Source organism: Girardinichthys multiradiatus, chromosome 22, assembly GCF_021462225.1.
Source record: "Girardinichthys multiradiatus isolate DD_20200921_A chromosome 22, DD_fGirMul_XY1, whole genome shotgun sequence".
NCBI classification, from domain to species: domain Eukaryota; kingdom Metazoa; phylum Chordata; class Actinopteri; order Cyprinodontiformes; family Goodeidae; genus Girardinichthys; species Girardinichthys multiradiatus.
The window spans coordinates 26,259,076-26,281,408 of record NC_061814.1 but is presented as its reverse complement, the minus strand read 5'-3'; the positions used below and the strand labels follow the sequence as shown (position 1 = coordinate 26,281,408).

At 37.9% G+C, this 22,333-nt stretch overlaps 2 protein-coding genes across 2 annotated transcripts; both read left to right on the top strand.

Annotated features, from left to right (window-relative positions):
• Positions 1–3,720: 3,720 nt before the first annotated feature.
• LOC124859559 (pyrokinin-1 receptor-like) lies at positions 3,721–10,313 on the top strand. The gene is made up of 7 exons (XM_047352419.1): positions 3,721–3,756; positions 4,411–4,581; positions 4,676–4,772; positions 5,024–5,229; positions 6,929–7,150; positions 7,226–7,403; positions 9,196–10,313. The coding sequence occupies exons 2-7, from the start codon at positions 4,432–4,434 to the stop codon at positions 9,561–9,563; spliced, it is 1,221 nt and encodes a 406-aa protein (XP_047208375.1). The 5' UTR covers positions 3,721–3,756; positions 4,411–4,431; the 3' UTR covers positions 9,564–10,313.
• A 2,447-nt stretch (positions 10,314–12,760) lies between these two features.
• Positions 12,761–20,265, top strand: LOC124859210 (rho GTPase-activating protein 19-like). The gene is made up of 11 exons (XM_047351848.1): positions 12,761–12,850; positions 13,155–13,408; positions 13,569–13,649; positions 14,522–14,731; positions 14,819–15,045; positions 15,142–15,228; positions 16,211–16,276; positions 16,703–16,924; positions 17,023–17,118; positions 17,306–17,419; positions 18,678–20,265. Exons 1-10 carry the CDS (start codon positions 12,804–12,806, stop codon positions 17,378–17,380), a joined length of 1,365 nt encoding a protein of 454 aa, XP_047207804.1. The 5' UTR covers positions 12,761–12,803; the 3' UTR covers positions 17,381–17,419; positions 18,678–20,265.
• The last annotated feature ends 2,068 nt before the right edge of the window (positions 20,266–22,333 follow it).

The window sequence follows — 22,333 nt, the reverse complement described above, 5'->3', positions numbered from 1 at the left end:
ACATAAATAAATCTAGTACGATTGTAAAAATAATCAGTTTTTAAATACAACCAGTACCAACAAAAGAACTACTAAAAGATAATTGTCGTCTCAATATGTATACAAACTAAACAATTGTTTTTTGGATACGTTGGCACACTACTTTATTTAGCAGCATTGCAGACACACCTTAGACACTCTGCTAAGAAGGGGAAAAAGTGCAACAATCCAGTAAAAAATGTGTTAAATTCATTTTAAAACAACAGATATTTTAAAGCATAAGCGGTCTGTTTCCCATTTTGTAAAATGTCCGGCGCACGTCTGCTTTGCGTACACGTGGAAATTTGCTGGAGTCAAGTACTCCAGGGACCCTTAAGGCCCCTTATCACCAACTGACCCTTGTTTATACCACAACCCACTTTAGTATTGTTGCTGAACAAGTCCATCCCTTTACGATGACAGTATACCATATTCTGATGAATACTTCCAGCAGGATAATGCACCCAATCCAAAAGTTAAGTCATCTAAAACTGTTTGCTTTAAAGTAACAATGAGCTCACTGTAATCCACCTGCCTCCACAATCACCAGAACTCAGTATAATAGGGCACATCTGAGAGTTGGTGGACAACAGATTTACATCAATGATTTGCAGCTATCTTGTCAGTATGGACCACAATCTCTGAGTAATGTTTCAGACACCTTGTTCAATCAATCAATCAATCAATCAATCAATCAATCAATCAATCAATCAATCAATCAATCAGTGTGTTCATTGGCAAATTATAAGCTTTTCAGTCCATATTGTTTTTTTAATACTTGTTGGGGCTGTTTGCAAATAACTTGGCTTCAGATAGATGTCTACTAGTTGTTTGCTTACAGGCAAATGTAGACACCCTGGAGCTGAGTATTGTCTGTGCCATTTTGGCTTTGATTTATTCAAATGGTATTTTTCCATTTTCTTCCACATCTTGTTGTTTTTCGTGTCCATTTTAATGCATTTAGGATTGTTTTAGCTGAACAGCATATAATTTTCCATCTTCTTTATGTTTTCCCCTCTATAATTTACTTTTCAAAGCACAATGCTGTTCTAATTTTAGTTACACAAAATCAGCAGCATGCATGTTAAGACTGTTGGGTCTTTTCATTCTCTATTACAGCTGTCTGTTAGCCGTGTAAAAATAAGGTCTCCATGATAAACAGTGATTGACAGGCCTGTTGCTGGTGGTGTAGGGGTTAAGCATGTGACCAATAAACAGAGGCGACAGTCCTTGAAGCAGCCATCCTGGGTTCAAGTCCTGGACATAGAGACCTCTGCTGAATGTTTCTCCCCCCATTTCCTGCCTGCCTACTGTTGGAAAAACTGAAAAAATAAAAGCCTCTAGTGCCACAATTTATTTTTTTTAAAACAGTGACTGATCTGTTTAGTGATGTTGGACTTCTATAAGTCTACCCAGTTCATAAAATTCAAACTAACACGACTAAGAATATTTTACCCTCAATAATGTATTTCTATCTCTAAAGCCATGTACAACCACTGAAAGAAAATGTGATTGTAAAAGCTCAATTAAATAAAATTGTTATAACAAACTTTTTTACACAGGCATGGAGTTCATTGGAAAGCAATAATCTCTATGAATCAGGTTCCAACATTCTGATAAAGCAGCAGCTGGGTTAGCAGCTGGGATAGCAGGATTAGCCTAGTTGTTTGCCTTGTTTTTGCAACTTTCACAAAAAATCCTAAATCGAATCGGACTGTTTGGCCATGTCATCGAACTTTTTACCTTTTCTTAATGCTCTTTAACTGGATGCATTGGTATCCTAAAAATGGCTTCCTTGTCACCAAACCTAGTTTTCTTGAAAGAATGATAAAAAAGATCTAAAATTTCAGAATCTATATATGGATTTACCATAAATGTAAATGTAATTGTAAATTTAAGCAAAACAACAAGCGTGTCCCTGTTCTAGATGAGCTTCATATCTGTCTCCAACACTCCCTCCACACAGAAGAGACCCCTTTGCAGCCAAAACCATGTAACCTTAGCAACTGTAACATTGATACTGATTAGTAATGGACAGAACCCTCCACAGACACAGGTCAGGTCACTCTTATAGATGTTAATTTTACAAAATGACAATAGCCTGTGCATATAATGTACAGGAGTCGGACAATGAAACTGAAACACCTGTCATTTTAGAGTGGGAGGTTTCATGGCTAAATTGGACCAGCCTGGTAGCCAGTCTTCATTGATTGCACATTGCACCAGTAAGAGCAGAGTGTGAAGGTTCAATTAGCAGGGTAAGAGCACAGTTTTGCTCAAAATTTTGAAATGCACACAACATTATGGGTGACATACCAGAGTTCAAAAGAGGACAAATTGTTGGTGCACGTCTTGCTGGCGCATCTGTGACCAAGACAGCAAGTCTTTGTGATGTATCAAGAGCCACGGTATCCAGGGTAATGTCAGCATACCACCAAGAAGGACGAACCACATCCAACAGGATTAATTGTGGACGCAAGAGGAAGCTGTCTGAAAGGGATGTTCGGGTGTTAACCCAAAACATAAAACCACGGCTGCCCAAATCACGGCAGAATTAAATGTGCACCTCAACTCTCCTGTTTCCACCAGAACTGTTCGTCGGGAGTTCCACAGGATCAATATACACGGCCGGGCTGCTATAGCCAAACCTTTGGTCACTCATGCCAATGCCAAACGTTGGTTTCAATGGTGCAAGGAGCGCAAATCTTGGGCTGTGGACAATGTGAAACATGTATTGTTCTCTGATGAGTCCACCTTTACTGTTTTCCCCACATCCGGGAGAGTTAGGGTGTGGACAAGCCCCAAAGAAGCGTACCACCCAGACTGTTGCATGCCCAGAGTGAAGCATGGGGGTGGATCAGTGATGGTTTGGGCTGCCATATCATGGCATTCCCTTGGCCCAATACTTGTGCTAGATGGGCGCGTCACTGCCAAGGACTACAGAACCATTCTTGAGGACCATGTGCATCCAGTGGTTCAAACATTGTATCCTGAAGGCGGTGCCCTGGATCAGGATGACAATGCACCAATACACACAGCAAGACTGGTGAAAGATTGGTTTGATGAACATGAAAGTGAAGTTGAACATCTCCCATGGCCTGCACAGTCACCAGATCTAAATATTATTGAGCCACTTTGGGGTGTTTTGGAGGAGCGAGTCAGGAAACGTTTTCCTCCACCAGTATCACGTAGTGACCTGGCCACTATCCTGCAAGAAGAATGGCTTAAAATCCCTCTGACCACTGTGCAGGACTTGTATATGTCATTCCCAAGACGAATTGACGCTGTATTGGCTGCAAAAGGAGGCCCTACACCATACTAATAAATCATTGTGGTCTAAAACCAGGTGTTTCAGTTTCATTGTCCAACCCCTGTAACTGTTAAGTGTTGTGTTCCTTTTAAATCAGTCTGATTTTAGGAGATGTTTTGATTTATGATATGAATAATTTGAAGCAATATGTTTCATCAGTAATTCGTGGAATGCATAACTCTGCCTAATATAGCACGTAAATGTTTCATAATCTGCTACATTTAAGTGCACAAGATTTTGCCAGCTACGGTTATGACTAAGAGTGTCTTTTTGAACAATGGGAGAGAGGGAGGAGGCTGGAATCAGAGAGGGAGGAGGAGAGTTATAGAGGTACTGATAGAGACATCCAAAGCCGGGGATTTTCAATTCCTTTTATTTTTTTTGCCGGAGAGGAGAGCTGCTGGCTTCTGTTCTTTCTCCTGAGAAAGGTAAGTCTAACTATTACTAATCTGAAATGTGCAGAGAGGCTTTTTTTGCAATGCTATTGTAGCAGGAATACAGTTTACTGGTATTCTCTGTCCTCACTGTGTAACAGGTCACACCAGTTAATTAAATCTTTAATAAATATGTATTTTATGTTCATTGAGAAAAAAATAAAGAGATTATTGGATGTATTATTTTATATCCATATTATTTAACTGTATGTTATTTTGTTCCTGTTAAACATAGAACAAAATCACTCTGAATTATCAATAAAGTTTCTGAACATATTGCATGTGTTAGGTTTAAAAAAAACCCACATAAATCAATAATTTAGCCAAAACAATCCATATGACAGTGGATTCAGAAGTGCTATTCCCTTTTTGATGGTAGATCTAAATTGTTGCATATCCTCTCTGTCTTTATTGTATTAACACATTTAGCTAGAAAAATGAAAAATCCATCGAAGGACATTGCTGAGGTTCTGTATTGAAAGCAGATGTGCTCCCTCTTCTTTTTGTTTTCTTTGGAACACAAAATTTAGGAACTAACTTATGCAAAACTCATAAAGCAGCAGACTTTTTTGAATAAATTAAATATAATATATGTTAGAATTGCAAATAATCCAACACCCAGTTTTTCTTCCTAAAATCTTCCTGTAGCTATCACCTGCCTGCCTCAACATGAACTTCTCTGAGCAGAATTCATTCCTCTTCAGCTGTAATGTCAGTCCCAGTGAAACGCCAAAGCTCGACATCAGCGTCACCAAAAGTGAACCGCTGTCAGTTGCCGTCCCCATGACCGTCCTTTACAGCCTTGTCTTCTTGTTTGGTGTATGTGCGCTCGCTTGACAAGACATAAAATTGTGCCTTTACAACCTGTGAATTTCAAATGATCCAAAGTACTCTCTCTTTGAATGCTTCACAGGCCATATTCAATGGTGTGAGCATGCTGACCCTCCTCATGGATGCTCATATGAAAGTCAGCGCCACTCGGGTCTACCTTCTGAGCCTTGTTCTTTCAGGTACCCACTATGATTTATCACATCTTGTGACACCTTTCACAGTGGAAGTGACATTTCTGTTATGGTATGTCAATGAGCTCAAACAGAATCAAATTCATCATCATTGCCAAATCCCAGCCACTTATGGGTATAATTGTACTGATTATGTTTCCTGATATTTTGCTGTCTAATGGTAAAATTACTGCCTTTAGAAAGCCACTGGGAATGCAAAACCGTTCAATAACTTTAATTTGTCATTTATACCATTTTAGATATTCTGCAGCTGTTGACCATCCCAGTTACTTTGTATCGGTATTACTGGGAGAGCTATCCATGGCGTCTTGGCCAAGCGGTTTGCAAAGTGTACTTCATGGTCCGCCAGATGTACTGCGCCACCACAAGCTGGGTTATCGTGACCTTCACCGCTGAGCGTTATGCAGCAATATGTCATACCATGTGGTCCATCTCCAGTCTAAAGGTGCAGTGCTCGCTCAACAAAACTGCACTGTTTATTCAACATTGATGCTCATTGCCACTTGCAATGTCTTTTTGTGCATTGCTGTTGTTGTCATTTTTGATTTGAAATTTACACACGAACAGTTAGATCCGTGTGAGGTTCCCTTTGTATAATAACCCTAGAAAAGATTAAATAAATGATAATCAGTTATCCATAATAATAACATTAATATCTACAGTATATAACTTATTTACTATTTTGACTTTAGAAAATTTATGTAACCTAAAATAAGGAATAAACACCCTTAAATGTATTAGTTGTTTAACTGTTTAGCAATATTATTATACCTTTTAATCATTCTGTTTTTACATAGTAACACTGGTAGACTGTTAGTTTGTTTAATTAGTCAGGCTTTCTGCTCCTGTAGCAAGTCAGCAGTTGGCTGCAATAAGGACATCCCACTCATAGACTGGTAACCATATTTTTGAAACAGCTTTACCTTTATAATGGTGTGAAGTGTTTTCACACCAGGACTGTCTGTACTTTGTATGAAATATAACTGCGGAAATTGTTGGAAGTAAGAGGAAGCGTAGGAGTCTTTGTGCAGTGAGCTGACGAGCAGTGTGCAGCAACAATTAGGGGAGGGGTGACATTGCATTTTATACTCTCTATGCAGTGGAATAAAACGCTGATCACTTCAGCACTTTCTTTAGCATTGTTTTTCTTTAAACTGCAAGAAAGGTATGAAGGACAATTTTAGCTGTTTTGAAACTGGAACCTTTTAAAACATTGCCTGCTATTATATCTCTTTACCGTTCAGATCTTTATAAAGTTGCACTGCCTAACACACTGATATTAGCTAGTTAATTGCTCAGGTTATCTGCTCAGGTAGCCAGCGTATGTTCAACTGCTTAACTCCCAAACCACCACATAGGCGAAGTGGCATATTTTAATATACAATTAATGGTATAAAGTACGTTGTTGCCATCAAGGGGTCAGAGTTTATATCTGTTGTATGTGTCATATTAAAATTCAAAATGTATACTTTATTAAGAATCAGTAAATAAAACAGAAATAATATTTTTTATATAATTGCAAATTAATTCAAGAAATAAGGCTGATGTTTTCAAACTGCATTACTAAAATAAGAGAGTGGTTGCACTGCTTTAGTTTTAACACTATGACTGTTGTGTTTTTCACAACAGAAATATTTCCAAACAAACAAATCTGTCTTTTTTGTAAGTGAAACATAATTGGGTTTTTTTCCGCCAGCTGACCGTAGGTGTGCATAAACATGTAAGGAAGGGGCAAGTACTGTGTTACTCTGGTTACTCCTTCTTATTTAAAGGGCAATAAACCCATAACCCTTGGCACAGTACGAGAAACTGGCCCATGTCTAATCCAGACATAAAAATGCTGCAATAAAGGATTTTTATTTTGAGAACCAGTCCCTTATTCCATCTTTTGTTTAAAGAATAAGCACCTTCAATGCCCACAGTTTGATTTGCTACTAATAGCCACATTTCTTGGCTCATTGACTTTTCAGCACCTCGGTATATTTCTCTGTGTGCATTAGTGAATCTTTGTTTCCCATGTCTTGACTGATCGTGATTACCACTTTCTGTCCCACTCAGTTATTAGCAGTCTGAAGAAAGACTGAAGAATAAAAAGCTGCAATACTAACTGCATTTCCCCACCCTCTCCCCTCTCCGTCCCAAAGAAGTCTCGACTGCCATGCCTCATCACTGTGTGGATCAGTTCTCTGGTCTCAGCTGTTCCATTTGCACTGGTTTATGACCAGGCACGCGCCTGCGTCCTAGACTACACAGCCACCACGCTGGAACATGCTTTCAAGGTCTCCACCATGTGTGAAATGACAGAGCCCGATCCTGCACACATTTACCACGGAGCCCTTCTTCTGAGAGCTGGGTTCTTCTTTCTGGTGAGATCAGTTTCACCGGTTTTATCTGTGTTTTGGCATCAGACATAAGCACTAAATATTCCTGTTTGACTGCAGGTCCCCCTGGTTTCTATCTTCACACTCTACATGCTCATCCTTCTCCACCTACGGAGGAATGGTCGTCAAAGGAGAAACATGGGTCTTATGAGACCAGATTTAGAAGGAAGGCATGACTTTCATTGTCATCGGAATGGAAAGCTTCTTTTAAATGAAAAGAAGGCTTTAAAACTTATGAGTGAGCTAAAGAAAATTATAAATATTTTGTGCATGTTAACTGTGAGACTGAAGCTCCTGTAAAGGTCCAAGTGTGGTACATTTCACACAGTGAGACCTTGTTAGAAATAATCTTTAATCATGAGCTGGATTTAATAGTACAGGTCCTTCTCAAAATATTAGCATATTGTGATAAAGTTCATTATTTTCCATAATGTCATGTTGAAAATTTAACATTCATATATTTTAGATTCATTGCACACTAACTGAAATATTTCAGGTCTTTTATTGTCTTAATACGGATGATTTTGGCATACAGCTCATGAAAACCCCAAATTCATATCTCACAATATTAGCATATTTCATCCGACCAATAAAAGAAAAGTGTTTTTAATACAAAAAACGTCAACCTTCAAATAATCATGTACAGTTATGCACTCAATACTTGGTCGGGAATCCTTTTGCAGAAATGACTGCTTCAATGCGGCGTGGCATGGAGGCAATCAGCCTGTGGCACTGCTGAGGTCTTATGGAGGCCCAGGATGCTTCGATAGCGGCCTTTAGCTCATCCAGAGTGTTGGGTCTTGAGTCTCTCAACGTTCTCTTCACAATATCCCACAGATTCTCTATGGGGTTCAGGTCAGGAGAGTTGGCAGGCCAATTGAGCACAGTGATACCATGGTCAGTAAACCATTTACCAGTGGTTTTGGCACTGTGAGCAGGTGCCAGGTCGTGCTGAAAAATGAAATCTTCATCTCCATAAAGCTTTTCAGCAGATGGAAGCATGAAGTGCTCCAAAATCTCCTGATAGCTAGCTGCATTGACCCTGCCCTTGATAAAACACAGTGGACCAACACCAGCAGCTGACACGGCACCCCAGACCATCACTGACTGTGGGTACTTGACACTGGACTTCTGGCATTTTGGCATTTCCTTCTCCCCAGTCTTCCTCCAGACTCTGGCACCTTGATTTCCGAATGACATGCAGAATTTGCTTTCATCCGAAAAAAGTACTTTGGACCACTGAGCAACAGTCCAGTGCTGCTTTCCTGTAGCCCAGGTCAGGCGCTTCTGCCGCTGTTTCTGGTTCAAAAGTGGCTTGACCTGGGGAATGTGGCACCTGTAGCCCATTTCCTGCACACGCCTGTGCACGGTGGCTCTGGATGTTTCTACTCCAGACTCAGTCCACTGCTTCCACAGGTCCCCCAAGATCTGGAATCGGCCCTTCTCCACAATCTTTCTCAGGGTCCAGTCACCTCTTCTCGTTGTGCAGCGTTTTCTGCCACACTTTTTCCTTCCCACAGACTTCCCACTGAGGTGCCTTGATACAGCACTCTGGGAACAGCCTATACGTTCAGAAATTTCTTTCTGTGTCTTACCCTCTTGCTTGAGGGTGTCAATAGTGGCCTTCTGGACAGCAGTCAGGTCGGCAGTCTTACCCATGATTGGGGTTTTGAGTGATGAACCAGGCTGGGAGTTTTAAAGGCCTCAGGAATCTATTGCAGGTGTTTAGAGTTAACTCGTTGATTCAGATGATTAGGTTCATAGCTCGTTTAGAGACCCTTTTAATGATATGCTAATTTTGTGAGATAGGAATTTTGGGTTTTTATGAGCTGTATGCCAAAATCATCCGTATTAAGACAATAAAAGACCTGAAATATTTCAGTTAGTGTGCAATGAATCTAAAATATATGAATGTTAAATTTTTATCATGACATTATGTAATGAACTTTATCAAAATATGCTAATATTTTGAGAAGGACCTGTATTTACAATTAGAACTTTTACAATTCTTAATGTTTTTCATTTCTTAGGTGCAGTTGTGGTGGCTTTTTTTCTCTTCAACTTTCCAGATATTGCCTCATCACTCATGCAGGTCTATGTGGTCGCGTGGTCCGACACAGTCCTTTCAGTCTACACTGTTCTGAAGTCCTATTTGTCACTTCCACTGTGGTACATCAATGGTGCTCTGGACCCGCTGCTGTTCTGTATTTCCTCGCACACGTTTCGCAGGGCATGCTGGAGAATGCTAAAAAGGCTCAGACCTCGCTGCTACTTGAAGCACCAGGGCCTGTCTTGGCTGAGGTCACGAAGTTCTATTGAGGATGCAAGCACAACGGCCAGAGAGAGGATTGATGGAAAATTCTACAAAGTAAAACGCGAGAAAAGAGAAAACCTTTGAATGAGACTGGATCAGTGAGATGCGAAAGATCTGGGAAAGATCTTTTCAATGCTAGCTGCAACAAAAAGCAATGCTTTATTCTGTCATGCTCTTAGAGACAAACACCTGCTTTCTCTCACTTCCTTTTGTTCATGTAATATAATGTCAGTGTGTAAAAAAAATTTTTGATCACAGTTATGAATTAAGAAACACTGTAAAATGCTTTTGGTGCTTAAAACTATGTGTAAATTGCTTCTAAGATCCTATTTTGTGATGTTTCTAGATGGAATTTGGTTATATGGTGTCAATTGAAGTCAAGTTTATTTATATAGCGCTTTTCAGCAACAAGGCACTCAAAGCGCTGTACATGAGGGGCTAACATTGCATGCTAATAGAAAAAAATTTAAATACGATTAACAATATATGCACATTTACCTGTGAAATTGTTTATCAACCTATTGTAAGTGTTCATTTTCAAATATATGTTATTATGGGTCAATACTGGAGTCTATTGCTTAGATATTTGTTAAATGTGTCCTTCAGTGTGATAAACAAGCAAGAACAAAGCCTCTTAAAGTAAATTTTTTCTTTACCTTTAACCGAGTTTATTCTTATTTTGGCAATATAAGCCTTCACATCTATAAATACATAAAATTTGGTTTCAAGATTATATTTTAGGTATTTTTAACATCTGCCTGTGTTCATACATTTTTGTATTTGCTTTTGGCAATAATGTAGATTTTTTGTCATCAACAGCACATTCTGTTATTAAAAACCAACACAGCAACAGGCAAAAACATAAAATATCAAGCCTGTGAGTCTTTTGTTCCCGGCAACTTTCAGTAAAGTAATTTAGGGGCAAAGTTCACATGAACAGCTTGATTTTGATTGAGATTGCTACCATCGTGTGATAATCAGGCATGTCTCTGATTTGCTGCCCCTAGGAGCAAAGGAGGGAGTGTTTTACTCGAATGATTACTTTTCAATTCTAACTATATATGTATATATAGCTGCCATTGCACCACATGCTAAAGAAGATTTTATGCTGGCATTTATGCTATTGTTTAACCAGAATAACGTTAACATTTTCTATTTCCAATGAGGAACCATCCTCTTGGGAGAAATACAGCAGAAATAAATGTTAATATAAACTGATACAAAAACAATTTGGAAAATAGTGTGTTTATATTAATTATTAGAGATTTGAAGCAATGGGTAAATAGCTTTTCTGGATGAAAATCGTGGCTACATGAAAAAAGTCTTTGTGTTAGATTACACAGGTTATTATATTTCCCAAACTGCAATCAAAGTATGTCGGTAAATTCTTGCCAAAACTGAAGTATGATGAAAATGTTTCTTAAAATCTTATACTGCATGTATTACATGCAGTATACGATTTTTAGTCTGAAAGTCTGAAATAATAATTTGGACATTTTGAATAAGCCTTAGGATATACACTTTGACTTTTTTTTCTTTTGTTATATTCTTTATTTGATATCATGAGTATTAAAAAAAGCTGGTTTTAGTCTGACAGAGCAAATCTGATATTTTATCACGCACCTCAAATGGATAAAGCTGCAGTCCATTAATTTAATCAAATATAGGTAGTACTTTGAAAATTAATAATCAATTCAATTAAATTAAATTCAAAAATACTTTATTAATCCCAAAGGGAAATTAAATGTTGTTATAGCTCATATTATGAAGGTTTCCTCAAAGAGCATTATTCATCAGCATTTTAGATTCTATTTTTACAAGATTGAAATTTCCCCTCCATCAGCAGCTGTACTGTTTTCACTCTGCAAAAGATGTAAAACCATTTTGTTAGGTACAATTTGTTCAAAGGCTGGAAGAATATGTCCTTTTTCTGTTGGTTTTACATCAATGTACATGCTAGACTACAAACTAGACTTTTCTTACTGAGGGGTGTCATCTATGTGTAAAGGTAATTTAAGACGTGTTGTAAGTTAAATTGATTTTGGCTTTAAAGCACAGGTTGGAACTTAGCAAGCTTACTTCAGGTCTACCTGGTTCACTTCTTACTAAAGTGCATCACCATGGCAACTTGCAGGGAAAGACACTCACATGTTGAAGCACAAGCTTCTGACCAATCTATTTTCTTATTCAGTGAAATTGGACCTTTTGTTTGATTTGTACTTTGTCTGATCTGAAACAAATACATTTCTAGCCAGATTACAAGATTGTCATAATTTTGAAGGTTGCTTCGGATGACTTTTAAATATTTAAAGCAAAGTAGAAATTTTTATTTATTTTAAAAATCCATGAGCAGTAAAACAGCTGTTTGTTTTAAAGGCAATATGTAGATGCAATCAATGTTTCACCAGCTTACATCTGTAGGAAGAAAACACAACAATGACCTTCAGATCTACTCATCTAAAACTAGTGAAAAATATCAGTATATTAATTTATGCCTTCATCCACATGTAACTTATAATGCAGGATACTTGCCAACACAGTTTACACAAACTACAGATTAGCATCTCAGAAGCTGACAATCATTTTAGTTTATTCTTACATCGTCTTTATCCATTATAAGCAAGCCTTTTCAGTGTCTTCAAATTAACTCAATAGCACTGTTGTGAATATTTTTTTCTGATATTTTGTTTAATTAGTTGTTTTGTGTACAATTTAAATCTGACATTTAAATAAACTGCATAAAAACACATAATTATTTATCTCCCACTTTGTGACATTAAATCAGACTAAATCTTTCCTGCTTTTGGTCAGTTAGGATTTCCAAGATTATTTCCATTTGCTAAATGTCAGGAATAATGAGAGATGTATATTTTTAAAGATTTTTTCTCAACTTTCTTTAAATTCCTTTGTATTTTTTAGATTCACTCATTTGCTCTTGCAGGGTGCCGCTTGTAAAAGTCACTGATTTAGATTTAAGATATCCAAATAGCCACCTAATTTCAAACTAAGCACCGTCATAAAACCTGATCACTGTCTAATCTGAAAGGTATTTTATTATTCTATTTTTTTAATTGCTTATTTTGACTTTTGAACATTTTGCTAACATACATAAGGTCAAAATCTTTGGATTTGTACCTTGTAAAATACTAATAAATAATCGTAAATCTGCTTTGTGTATAATAAATGCGTACAAAGTTCTAACAGCTACTCGTTCATTTGGCTCGAGAGATTTTTGTTTGGCCCAGCGCCCTAACGGTCATTACGTTACGTACGTACGCTTTGTGGGCGGGGCCAGGATGAAACCGCGGAAAATTCAAAACGAAGATGGCGACTAAAAATAATTCTCAAAACAATCTGAGACTGGATAGAAGGTACTACGTTTTCAATAATATACCGCCGAGTCAATTGGCTACAATACCACAATATGAATAGTACGTTCACTTTATGGGAAGGAAAAGGATATTGTATGATCTGGTGCTATTTAAATCTTTACATAATAATACATGTTAGCCCTATCCGGCTTAATTAAACAACCCAGCGACAGTTCAGATCTAACAGACTGATAGATAAAATGCTTTGTACTTATTCCAGCCGTTCATTTTTGGTACACGGCTAGTGGAAAATCCTTTTTTCTATCATAACGAACTCGTGGTGTTAATGCTTGTTTCTTAACAGGGAGACAAAATGCAGCGCGTTTCTCTGTCGTGAAAAGCCAGATGCGAACCAGCCTGTGATCTTTAACCCGGACTTCTTTGTGGAGAGGTTGAAGCATGAGCATCCGCAGACTTTCTTGGATTTGGTGCTTAGCAACATCACTCGGCTCATAGATCTGCCAGGGGAAGAGTTTGCCCAGCTGACCGGAGAGTTGGAGCCGAAGGTGCCGTCGTCCAGTGGATTTCTGCGCTCCTTCAACTTCCGGAAACGGAAAGGTTAGAGACGTTAATGTGCACAAGTTTCAGGATCAGCCGTTTTAAACACATTAGCGCTTTTATTTGTCTAACAACTATGCATTTAGTTAAACATAGCTCAGCTTGTTTACGTTTTGGTCTATTTTTCACACGTAATCATCACTATTGTGTTGCCTGACAGAAAAAGGACTGATCTTTGGAGCGCCCTTAACTGAAGAAGGAATAGCTCAGATCTATCAGCTCATTGAGTACCTGAGTAAAAGTAAGTATCAGTCCACAAGCGGTCCTTCAAACAGGACTGCAACATCATCACTACAGCAACATATGGTTCAATTATTTTTGTTTGATAAACCTCTCATTCAAACATTAATTTGATGAAATTGTACATACAATGCCTCGTTTAAAAGTATTTAAACCTCTGTCAAAAAATAAGTATAAATATTATACTCAATCAATTTAATTGTTATAAAACAAATAAAAAACTTTGCTGCACCTCCCCTGGCATGGACATCACTCATAAAGACTTTACTCTCAATCAGTTTTGAATATCATGTATCATTTTCCTCCCAATTTACAATTATGCACGACTCTGTGTTGGTCCAAGATATAAAATCCCAAAATGAAATACATGGAGGTTTGTGGTGGTAAAGCAACAAAATGTGAAAAAGTTCCAGGTGGTATGAATACTTTTGTAAAGCACTATGCACAGGTTTTCAAACATAAAAAACGATCATATATCATTATCATATGTCAGTTTTTACTTTGTATCTTGACAGACTTTTTTCTGACTGTTTTTTTTTCACTATTGTCAGAATAAAATTTGGCCCAAATTAAAACACGACACTTTCTTTATAAACAATGAGATATCATGAGGTCAGGATTTCTTTCTAGAAAGGAATGATGTCACTCGCTGAAAGCGGACACTGGAAGCAAATGCATGAGTCAATAATTTATCTGAAAGCACTTTGCTCTTGCTGCCTCTCTCCCTCAGTTTCATTGACCCAATCTTGTCTCTCTCTCTCCTTCTTTCTCTTTGCTGTTTGTTTGTCTTCATCACTTGGTCTAAAACGCCTACATGCTCCATTCTTACCCCTCCCTCCCCTTTGGTTATTTCTCTCTTCCTCTCCTCCCCAGACCTTCATGTGGAGGGGTTGTTTCGGGTGCCAGGCCACAGCTTGAGGCAGGCGGCCCTCAGAGAGATGCTGAACACCGCGGCTGAGATAGATCTGGAGACAGGTGACTTCCATCCCAATGATGCTGCCACTCTCCTCAAGGTGTACCTGGGAGAGCTGCCAGAGCCTCTGCTCACGCATAGACATTATCACGCTCACCTGAAGATTGGAGGTATTTGTTGAATCAGACACAGGTTCCTGTCAGAATTGTGGTCCCATTTGCTGTTTTTTAATCACTTTTTTTGCCTGCTGTCTCCAGAGTTGACTCACTTTGACGAAAAGGGAAATAAGACTAATGTCCCCGATAAGGAGCGCCAGATTGAGGCATTTCAGCTGCTTTTTATGTTGCTCCCACCGACCAACCGCAGCCTGCTGAAGCTGCTGCTGGACTTATTGTACCACACTGCCTGCAGTCAGCACATGAACAAGATGTCTGCTATTAACTTAGCCACAATGTTCGCTCCACATATCATCTGGCCCAAAAATGTGAGGATCTTCTTAAACATTCTGAGTATTTCAGAAGAACTTCTGCAAATTTCTTTGAATTATATTAACACGTTTCTTTGTATTGTCATGATGTAGGTGACGGCAAGTGATCTCCAGGGAAACATAGAGAAACTGAATAACGGGGTAGCGTTCCTCATCCGTCACTCACAAAAATTGTTCAAGGTAAACAACTTCATTGCCTAAAGCTTAATATAAGGTCATAGAAGTCCTATTGATCAGAGGTTATAAATAAATAAATGTCACAAATGATTGTGTTATTTAAGCCAGTGCACCCCCAGGTGAGAAATAAAAGCAATGCAAACATTTGGTTATTAAAATCGGCTGTAGGTGTGACAGCACAAGGAAGGTAGCCTTGTGGAAGAGCCTTGGCTCTCTAAATGCATTTTTAACTGTACCTTATTTGTCTTTCTTTTCATTAGGAGCTGAAATATTTATCACATATAGGGATGTTGTCAGTGTTACAGGAAATGCACATGTCTATGTCACCAGTTAGACAACATGTTTTATAATTTATGCTTAGAATTTATACTAAGGATGATTTCCAGAAATTCAAGAGTACTTTGAGAGGTTATGATTGTCTCTCATTTTTGGTTGAAAACCTGTTCGCTCTCTTGTAGTCAAACCGCTGTGTTTGGGGTACTCTTACGCAGCCACATTCAAGTCAGATAATTTACCTGGCCAACTCTGAACACCTTTGTTAGTCATTCATTTGGGACCATCATTCTGTGTAACGAAACTTTCCCACTAGTTTTTATGGCACGCAGCTGAATGTCCGCGCACATCCTGTCCTGATGTGCAGCCAGTGGTGAAGTCATTAAGATTCCCAGCGGCAGCGATATTATTACAGAGCCATCTCCATACAGGGTCTTTGTTTTTTCTTAAACGTATTTGGGAATGAGGGAACTATCAAAATAACATCAAATAAATGCCAAGATGCAGATTTTAGTTGAATATTGCTTGTTATGGGTAATCTGTATTCGATCATCCAGGTTTTCTATTTTTCTCTACATTGATTTGACGTTACTTTGTCAAACAGAAGCACAGTCATAGGAAGCTTTAACTTTCTTTTGTTGTGCCTGTAACACCTTGAGTTGAGATTCATGTTTTCATCAGACTTTAATGGATATATTTGCTTTCTTTGAAGGCACCTGTCTATATCAAAGAATATGCTCGATTATTTTACACCGGATCCAAATCCCTTCAGGCAAATGTAAGTATGTTTGTTTTTTATTTTGCATCTTAAGAGAGAAGATTTTAGCTTTGCTCTGGATTTGGTCGCCAACTCTTACCCCCATTTTGAATCCATGCATTGCATTGCCATTTTGTCCCAACCTACTTCCATTTGGCAAACATAAACAAACCACTTCATATCATGTACTTTAGCCAAACAGTTGGCCATAGATTGATTTTCTTCATATTTGTTTTGTGGATTATTCAGTTATAATAGTCAATCTGTTATTTAATTGTATATGAGTTTCTGGAGACATTTCTTTCTAGTAGACTTTGAGAAGGATATAGAAAACTACTGTTATTTTGTCAGATGTCTGTGGATGTATAATGCTGTTGAAGGACACAATTCGCCTCAATGTCAGCTGTTTGTGCAAAATGTTATCACGATATATCTGGACTTTTCTAGGATGACCTGACTCTCTCTTCAGGAAGCAAAACTGGCTCTATTGCTGCGATTATAGCTCCATCCCCTTCTCCCTCTATGAGATCAATCGCAGGTGAGACTAGCAGCACCGGCACCATCAAGCCTTCTGAGAATCAGAGCTATACTGAGTCTTGCCTCAGAGAACTGTACATGCAGGTCAACAGCATGCCAGAGTCTGCCAAGAAGAAAAAACTCATCAGACAGGTAACGTAGCGGGGTCATTCAGAAGCCAAAAATGAAACCCAAGCCATGCAATTGACCTCTTTTAATCAATGCTTAATAAGGTGTTATCTTCTTTGTAGTTTGAAAAGCAGCCTGACCCGACTTTCTCTGCAGAGACCCGAACACCGTTCATCAAGAGACACTGGCGTTCTCGCTCTGCTGGTGGAGTAATTAAGGTTTGCTGATAAGCTTTTATGCATTTGATTTTTTTCGATGCTTTCATCTGATATTTTCACAAATAACTGATTACTGTGTGATGGACAGGTAAAGACTCCTCGACAAAATTTACAGATTATTTTATTTTCCACAGTTTAACCTTCTGTCATAATTATGATTTCTATGCAATAACATTTTATATAACAGAGGAAGGCACTGGAAGGCCAAATATCTGCAGCGAAAGAAAACGGCACACTGCAGAGTCTTCCTCCCTGTTCCTGAAGCGATGGGTAGATTAAAGAAAACACCCACAGGGAGAGGGTAAGTATAACATTCAACCTCTAAATTAATGTTTTCTCAGAATTATCATCTAGCCACTTTAAAATAGGAGTCACCATCTTTTCTTGTGGACACAGCAGGTAACGCCGAACGTTGAAAGTAGGTGCTCAAGATGAGATTTCATTTTGGCCACTGGGTAAAATATCTATCTGGTGAAAAAACACCATTTAGCATGCCTTGCACAACTTTTTATATATAACCCTAACCTTAACCCTACAACCATAAACCCCAATGTATTTTATTAGGGTTTTATGTAACAGAGAAACACAAAATAGTGAATAGTTGGCAAGTAAAAGAAAAGGAATTACATGATTTCAGTAGTTTTTTACGAATAAAAACTGTGGCATGTGTTCAGCTACTCAACTCAAGCTCAGTCTGATCGACTGGAGAACGTCTGTGAATGTTAGTTTTCAAGTCTTGGCACAGGTCCCCACTTTGGGGCACTCTAACACATGAATTCGATCTATTATATGTAATTATTCTATTGTACCTCTGTGTTTATCTTAGGTGTCGTCTGCTAGAAGGTGAATCTCCACCCAAATTTCAAGTCAGCTTAACAGGGTTACCTTATATTTATCTGCTACAGAAAAACCCCTAACCACCACTAGATTTCACTGGGCATAATGTGTTCAGGGTGATGTGCAGGTTTTTCGTACTACACGTAGCATTTTTGCTTGTAGGCCAAACGTTTTAAACAAGACTTCTTACGGCCTTATTTCAAAAACGGCTTTCTTCTTGTCCACAGTTTTTCCACCTGAGCCCTGGATCTCTGAAGCTCCTTGAGATTTTTAAAGCTTGATACTTTGTTTTATAACTTAACCATGCTTAAAACCTCTCCACACCTTCATCTCTGACTTGTCTGGTGCATTCCTTGACCTTCATGATGTCATATGTTCTTTAAGAAACCTCTGCTACCCTTATGAAACAGCTGCATTTCTGCTGAGATCAAATTAAACACAAGTGGACACTGTTTTTTATTTAGGTGACATCTGTTGGTTGAGCTTGATTTTATTTAACTGTATCAGAGTAAAGGGGCTAAACTATAACTGTGCTACACTTCAGATTTTAACACTCGGGTTATAATTATTTCTGGTAAACTAGAACATTTCATATAATGAGTTATTCATCCCTCTGTGGCTGACTTAACTGCAAGCTTTCATTGCTTATAACTTTAGCAATCATAGTTGCTTTCAGCTGAAGACTTAAAATTGAATTAACCCATTTTTGTCCTCGCTTCCAGGATTAATTGCTATTAAAGGATTGCGCTCTGGAGACATCAGTTTGATCATCTGGAGTCTTTATGGAAGGTGGAAAGTTCACATGAGATGCAGTGTTTATCTTTTTATTATTACCCTTATCTGTCTGTTTTTTCCTAAAGTGTGAGACTTAGTGGTTTATCTAAAGCCAAAGAAGAACTTTTCAGCTTAAACATTTAATGCAACAGTTACTAAACAAATTACTTTGGTAATTTTAGGTCTGTCAGGTTTCAGTCAGGCTCCAGTGAATTTGTGGAATTTAGCATAATTGTATTGTCAAACTATGCATTTTTATTTTATGCTGTTGTTGTTTATGTTACAAGACCTTAACTGTGATGTGTTGCTTTTCCGCTTATAATGTGGGACCAAAGCTCTGAACTCAGAGATGTGCCTTAAACTGAACGTGTCTTAAGTTATTATAAAGATTAGCTCATATTCAACAGTTTTTCCCAACAAATATGTCGAAATTTGGGGATGATTATTTTTTTTTGTTTACATTTATTTAAATTAATGGATTCTGTAATTATAAAATGAATACCTGTGATAAGGAGGTTTACAGAAAGGCAACATAATATATATATTTTTTTCTTCCTCTAACACAAACTTGTGTGATTTCTTATACTACTGATATTTGAAGCTGTATTTTCTTTTAGCTCCTATTTTTAAGCTTTTCCTGGCCCATCTTTTATTTCTGTGCACAACTGAGTACAGTTTTAGATCTTGAAGTGGTGTGTTTGCTGTTTTGGAAAGAGGTTTTTATATTTAGTTTCACAATTTCATCTTTTTTATTATTCTAATGGTTGATTCAATGAGCCTGAAGCATTTTTAATCCAGGTTTTTACTGAAAGAGTTTTAGCTGTTACCACTTTTACCTTGTTTTCTTATGGAGTAATTCACTTCAGTAAGTTGTTACCCAATGTGATAATTGCTGCTTTGCCTTGTGAATAAATTAATGATACTGGTGCTTCTGTAGATCTATGCAACTTACTGTAATGCATTAAGATGTTTTCTTAAATTTTGCTTTTTTTATTCAAACATTTTGAACCTGTTTTGTATTTTGAAAGTAAATATTTTCTTTTTGCAATTGTAAAGTCATGTCCTGCACTTTTATTTGCAACCACAAGGTGATGCTGTTTAGTTGCAAATGGTTGTGATGTTAGGCCCCTTTCTAAACAACATGTTACCCTGGGAGATGATCGCATCAGCCGCGCTGCTTTATTGCCATCCACGTTTGTTGCTGCAATGCAAGCAATACGCTGCTTGTAAAGTTTAGTTGTTTGTGAATGGAACATTAATTTTATGTTCATCGCTGCAAAAAGACAAACGGTAACAAAGTTAAATATACTAATCCCTTAAGTAAAGAATTATATGTTGTCCATGGGTGGCTGGATGTATATGTTAGAAACATATGTGAAAGTTAGTCTTTTTAAGTTCTTCACATAGGCAGCAGTCAGCGTCAGTAATACGCTGGTTTTACAGCTACAGCTTCATATTTCTTTTGTCTTATCCATAATAAGACTGATGTCTGTGAACTGAATCTTTCATGCTCTAATAAACTCAACATAAACTGTTTGCTGTGTTTATTTGTTTTTTGCCTAAATTTGCCAAATCTGTCTATTATACAAAATGTATCATAATGGATGTTGATGGGAAATCACTCTTAAACTAATCAGATCAGCGGTTTACTGTGAAACGTTGGAGACATGAACTCTTCCTTGTATTTATCACGCGTTATAATAAAGCACAGTGGAAAATAAGGGATTCATTCAGCCATGGAACAGCAGTCATCTTTGTCCTGATGAACATTTCTCATTTTGTAGATATGAGTTGTGTAAATAAGTGGCTTAACTTGTTTATACAAAATTTTAAATCGCAAGAATGCAGCTCAGTTGTAACTCGTCCTTTCAGTCCCCTTTGTTTGAGGTCCTGTGTTTTGCAAACATTTCCTCTGCCAGACAGTTGTAATTGCTGCCATGTTGTCCCACTGCTTTAAGAGCTGAGAAGTCATTCTTGTGTACTTGTGTGCATTCCTATCAGCTCTGTGAGAGCGGAGGGATGCTACCCCCCATTACCACTAAACACCACTGTCTCCTCTTTAATTAGCCATTCATAAAGAAGATCTACATTGAAGTGACATTTTTACAAGGACAAAAGGAACTTTTTTTTTTTTTTTTTCCTACGATGTGAATTCTTTATATAAATGGACGGAGTCAGGTTTAGCCTAAACCGGCTCAGTTATGGTTGAGGTGCAAACACACACCCTCCATTTCTGCTACCTGTGTAACCCCCTTTCTTTTCCAATGGTTATAAGAAGTCTGACAGAGAGAGGTAACCCCAATCCTTGTGGTTTTTAGTATAACAATGGCCACCAGTGGGCTCTAGATGGACAAACTTTATCAGTTTATTATTTTACTTAGTTACCCTACACATGGCCCATTCTGAAATGGCCAAATTCTAACACTCAGTAGTTTATACTAACCTCCCCAACAACCCCGCACCAATTCAAACCCTGTGTGAAGTGCCTTGAGACGACATGTGTTGTGAATTGGCGCTATAGAAATAAAACTGAATTGAATTGAATATAAATTTGCATACCAATGGTCAGATATAACAAACATGCATAATAATATTTTTAACATTTTGTTTTTTTGAGTTTTCTTTCTGCCTTTTTACTATCTTTATGTTTCTTTTGTAATATTTTAAGGGATCATCTGACTAATAGATTTAGACTTCGACCAGCAACCAACAGGCTCAAGCTTAATCCCACTGAAGGCGGTTGGAGTGTCAAGTGGGCACTTTGCCAAACATTATATGTTTAATTTAATTACACAAGAAGTTGTTCATAAACAGTCATTCTTAATTTCCACAAAATGACATGCTAAATGGCACTAAACAGCTTTCATGGTTCTCATGGTTGTCATTCCACTGTGGGGTGATGCTTTGCATGCAAACTCCTTTTCAAGCACAGTTCAGAGTTTTTTTCCCTCAAAATTCTCACAACATTTTCCCTGTTATATGTGTTACTGTTTATTTTTACCATTTACTTTACTCTGTGGATAACCATGAACAAAATACCCTGCATCCTTAAAATCCTGTTTTGAACCCACATCCAGAGTACTGATTTGCAGTCTCATGAAGTGCAAATTTGAGTGTGGAGAAAAGATTTTCTAAAAGCTATAGTTACACTCTCAACAGCAGACAGGCTCTAATATTTTTGCTCCTTTCACTAAATGTTAGCCTTTGCTGTTAATAAGTGCTCCTTTTAGGGAAATACAGTCATGCAAATGCTGCTTATTGTTCTTTATTTCTGCTCTTAGCAGTGCTTTGTCCAGCTCTTTTGGTTTTTGAATCCACTTTTAGGAATCAGAATCAGCTTTATTGCTAAGTTAGAACAGACAAACAAGGAATTTAACTCTGGTACACTTGCTGATGAGGTACAGTCTCTGCTGAGCCTTCTTTCAAACATTGTCTATGTGTGAGGACCATCTCAGGTTTTGAGAAATGGTAGTTCCTAGGAACTGGAAGTGATCCACAGCAGACACAGTGTTGTTGAGGATGGTTAGAGGGGTATGATGGGGTAGTGTTCTCCGAAAGTCCACTATCATGTCCACAGTCTTGAGTGGGTTAAGATCCAGGTGGT

What these genes read in the sequence shown, in the direction of transcription:
- LOC124859559 (XM_047352419.1), top strand. Translation starts at nt 4,432, where the DNA reads ATGAACTTCTCTGAGCAGAATTCATTCCTCTTCAGCTGTAATGTCAGT. An exon ending in GGTCCATCTCCAGTCTAAAG is followed by an intron (nt 5,230 to 6,928) that starts GTGCAGTGCTCG and finishes TCCGTCCCAAAG; the next exon opens with AAGTCTCGACTGCCATGCCT. An exon ending in GAGCTGGGTTCTTCTTTCTG is followed by an intron (nt 7,151 to 7,225) that starts GTGAGATCAGTT and finishes GTTTGACTGCAG; the next exon opens with GTCCCCCTGGTTTCTATCTT.
- LOC124859210 (XM_047351848.1), top strand. Translation starts at nt 12,804, where the DNA reads ATGGCGACTAAAAATAATTCTCAAAACAATCTGAGACTGGATAGAAG. An exon ending in ATATCATCTGGCCCAAAAAT is followed by an intron (nt 15,046 to 15,141) that starts GTGAGGATCTTC and finishes GTCATGATGTAG; the next exon opens with GTGACGGCAAGTGATCTCCA. An exon ending in CCAAATCCCTTCAGGCAAAT is followed by an intron (nt 16,277 to 16,702) that starts GTAAGTATGTTT and finishes GGACTTTTCTAG; the next exon opens with GATGACCTGACTCTCTCTTC.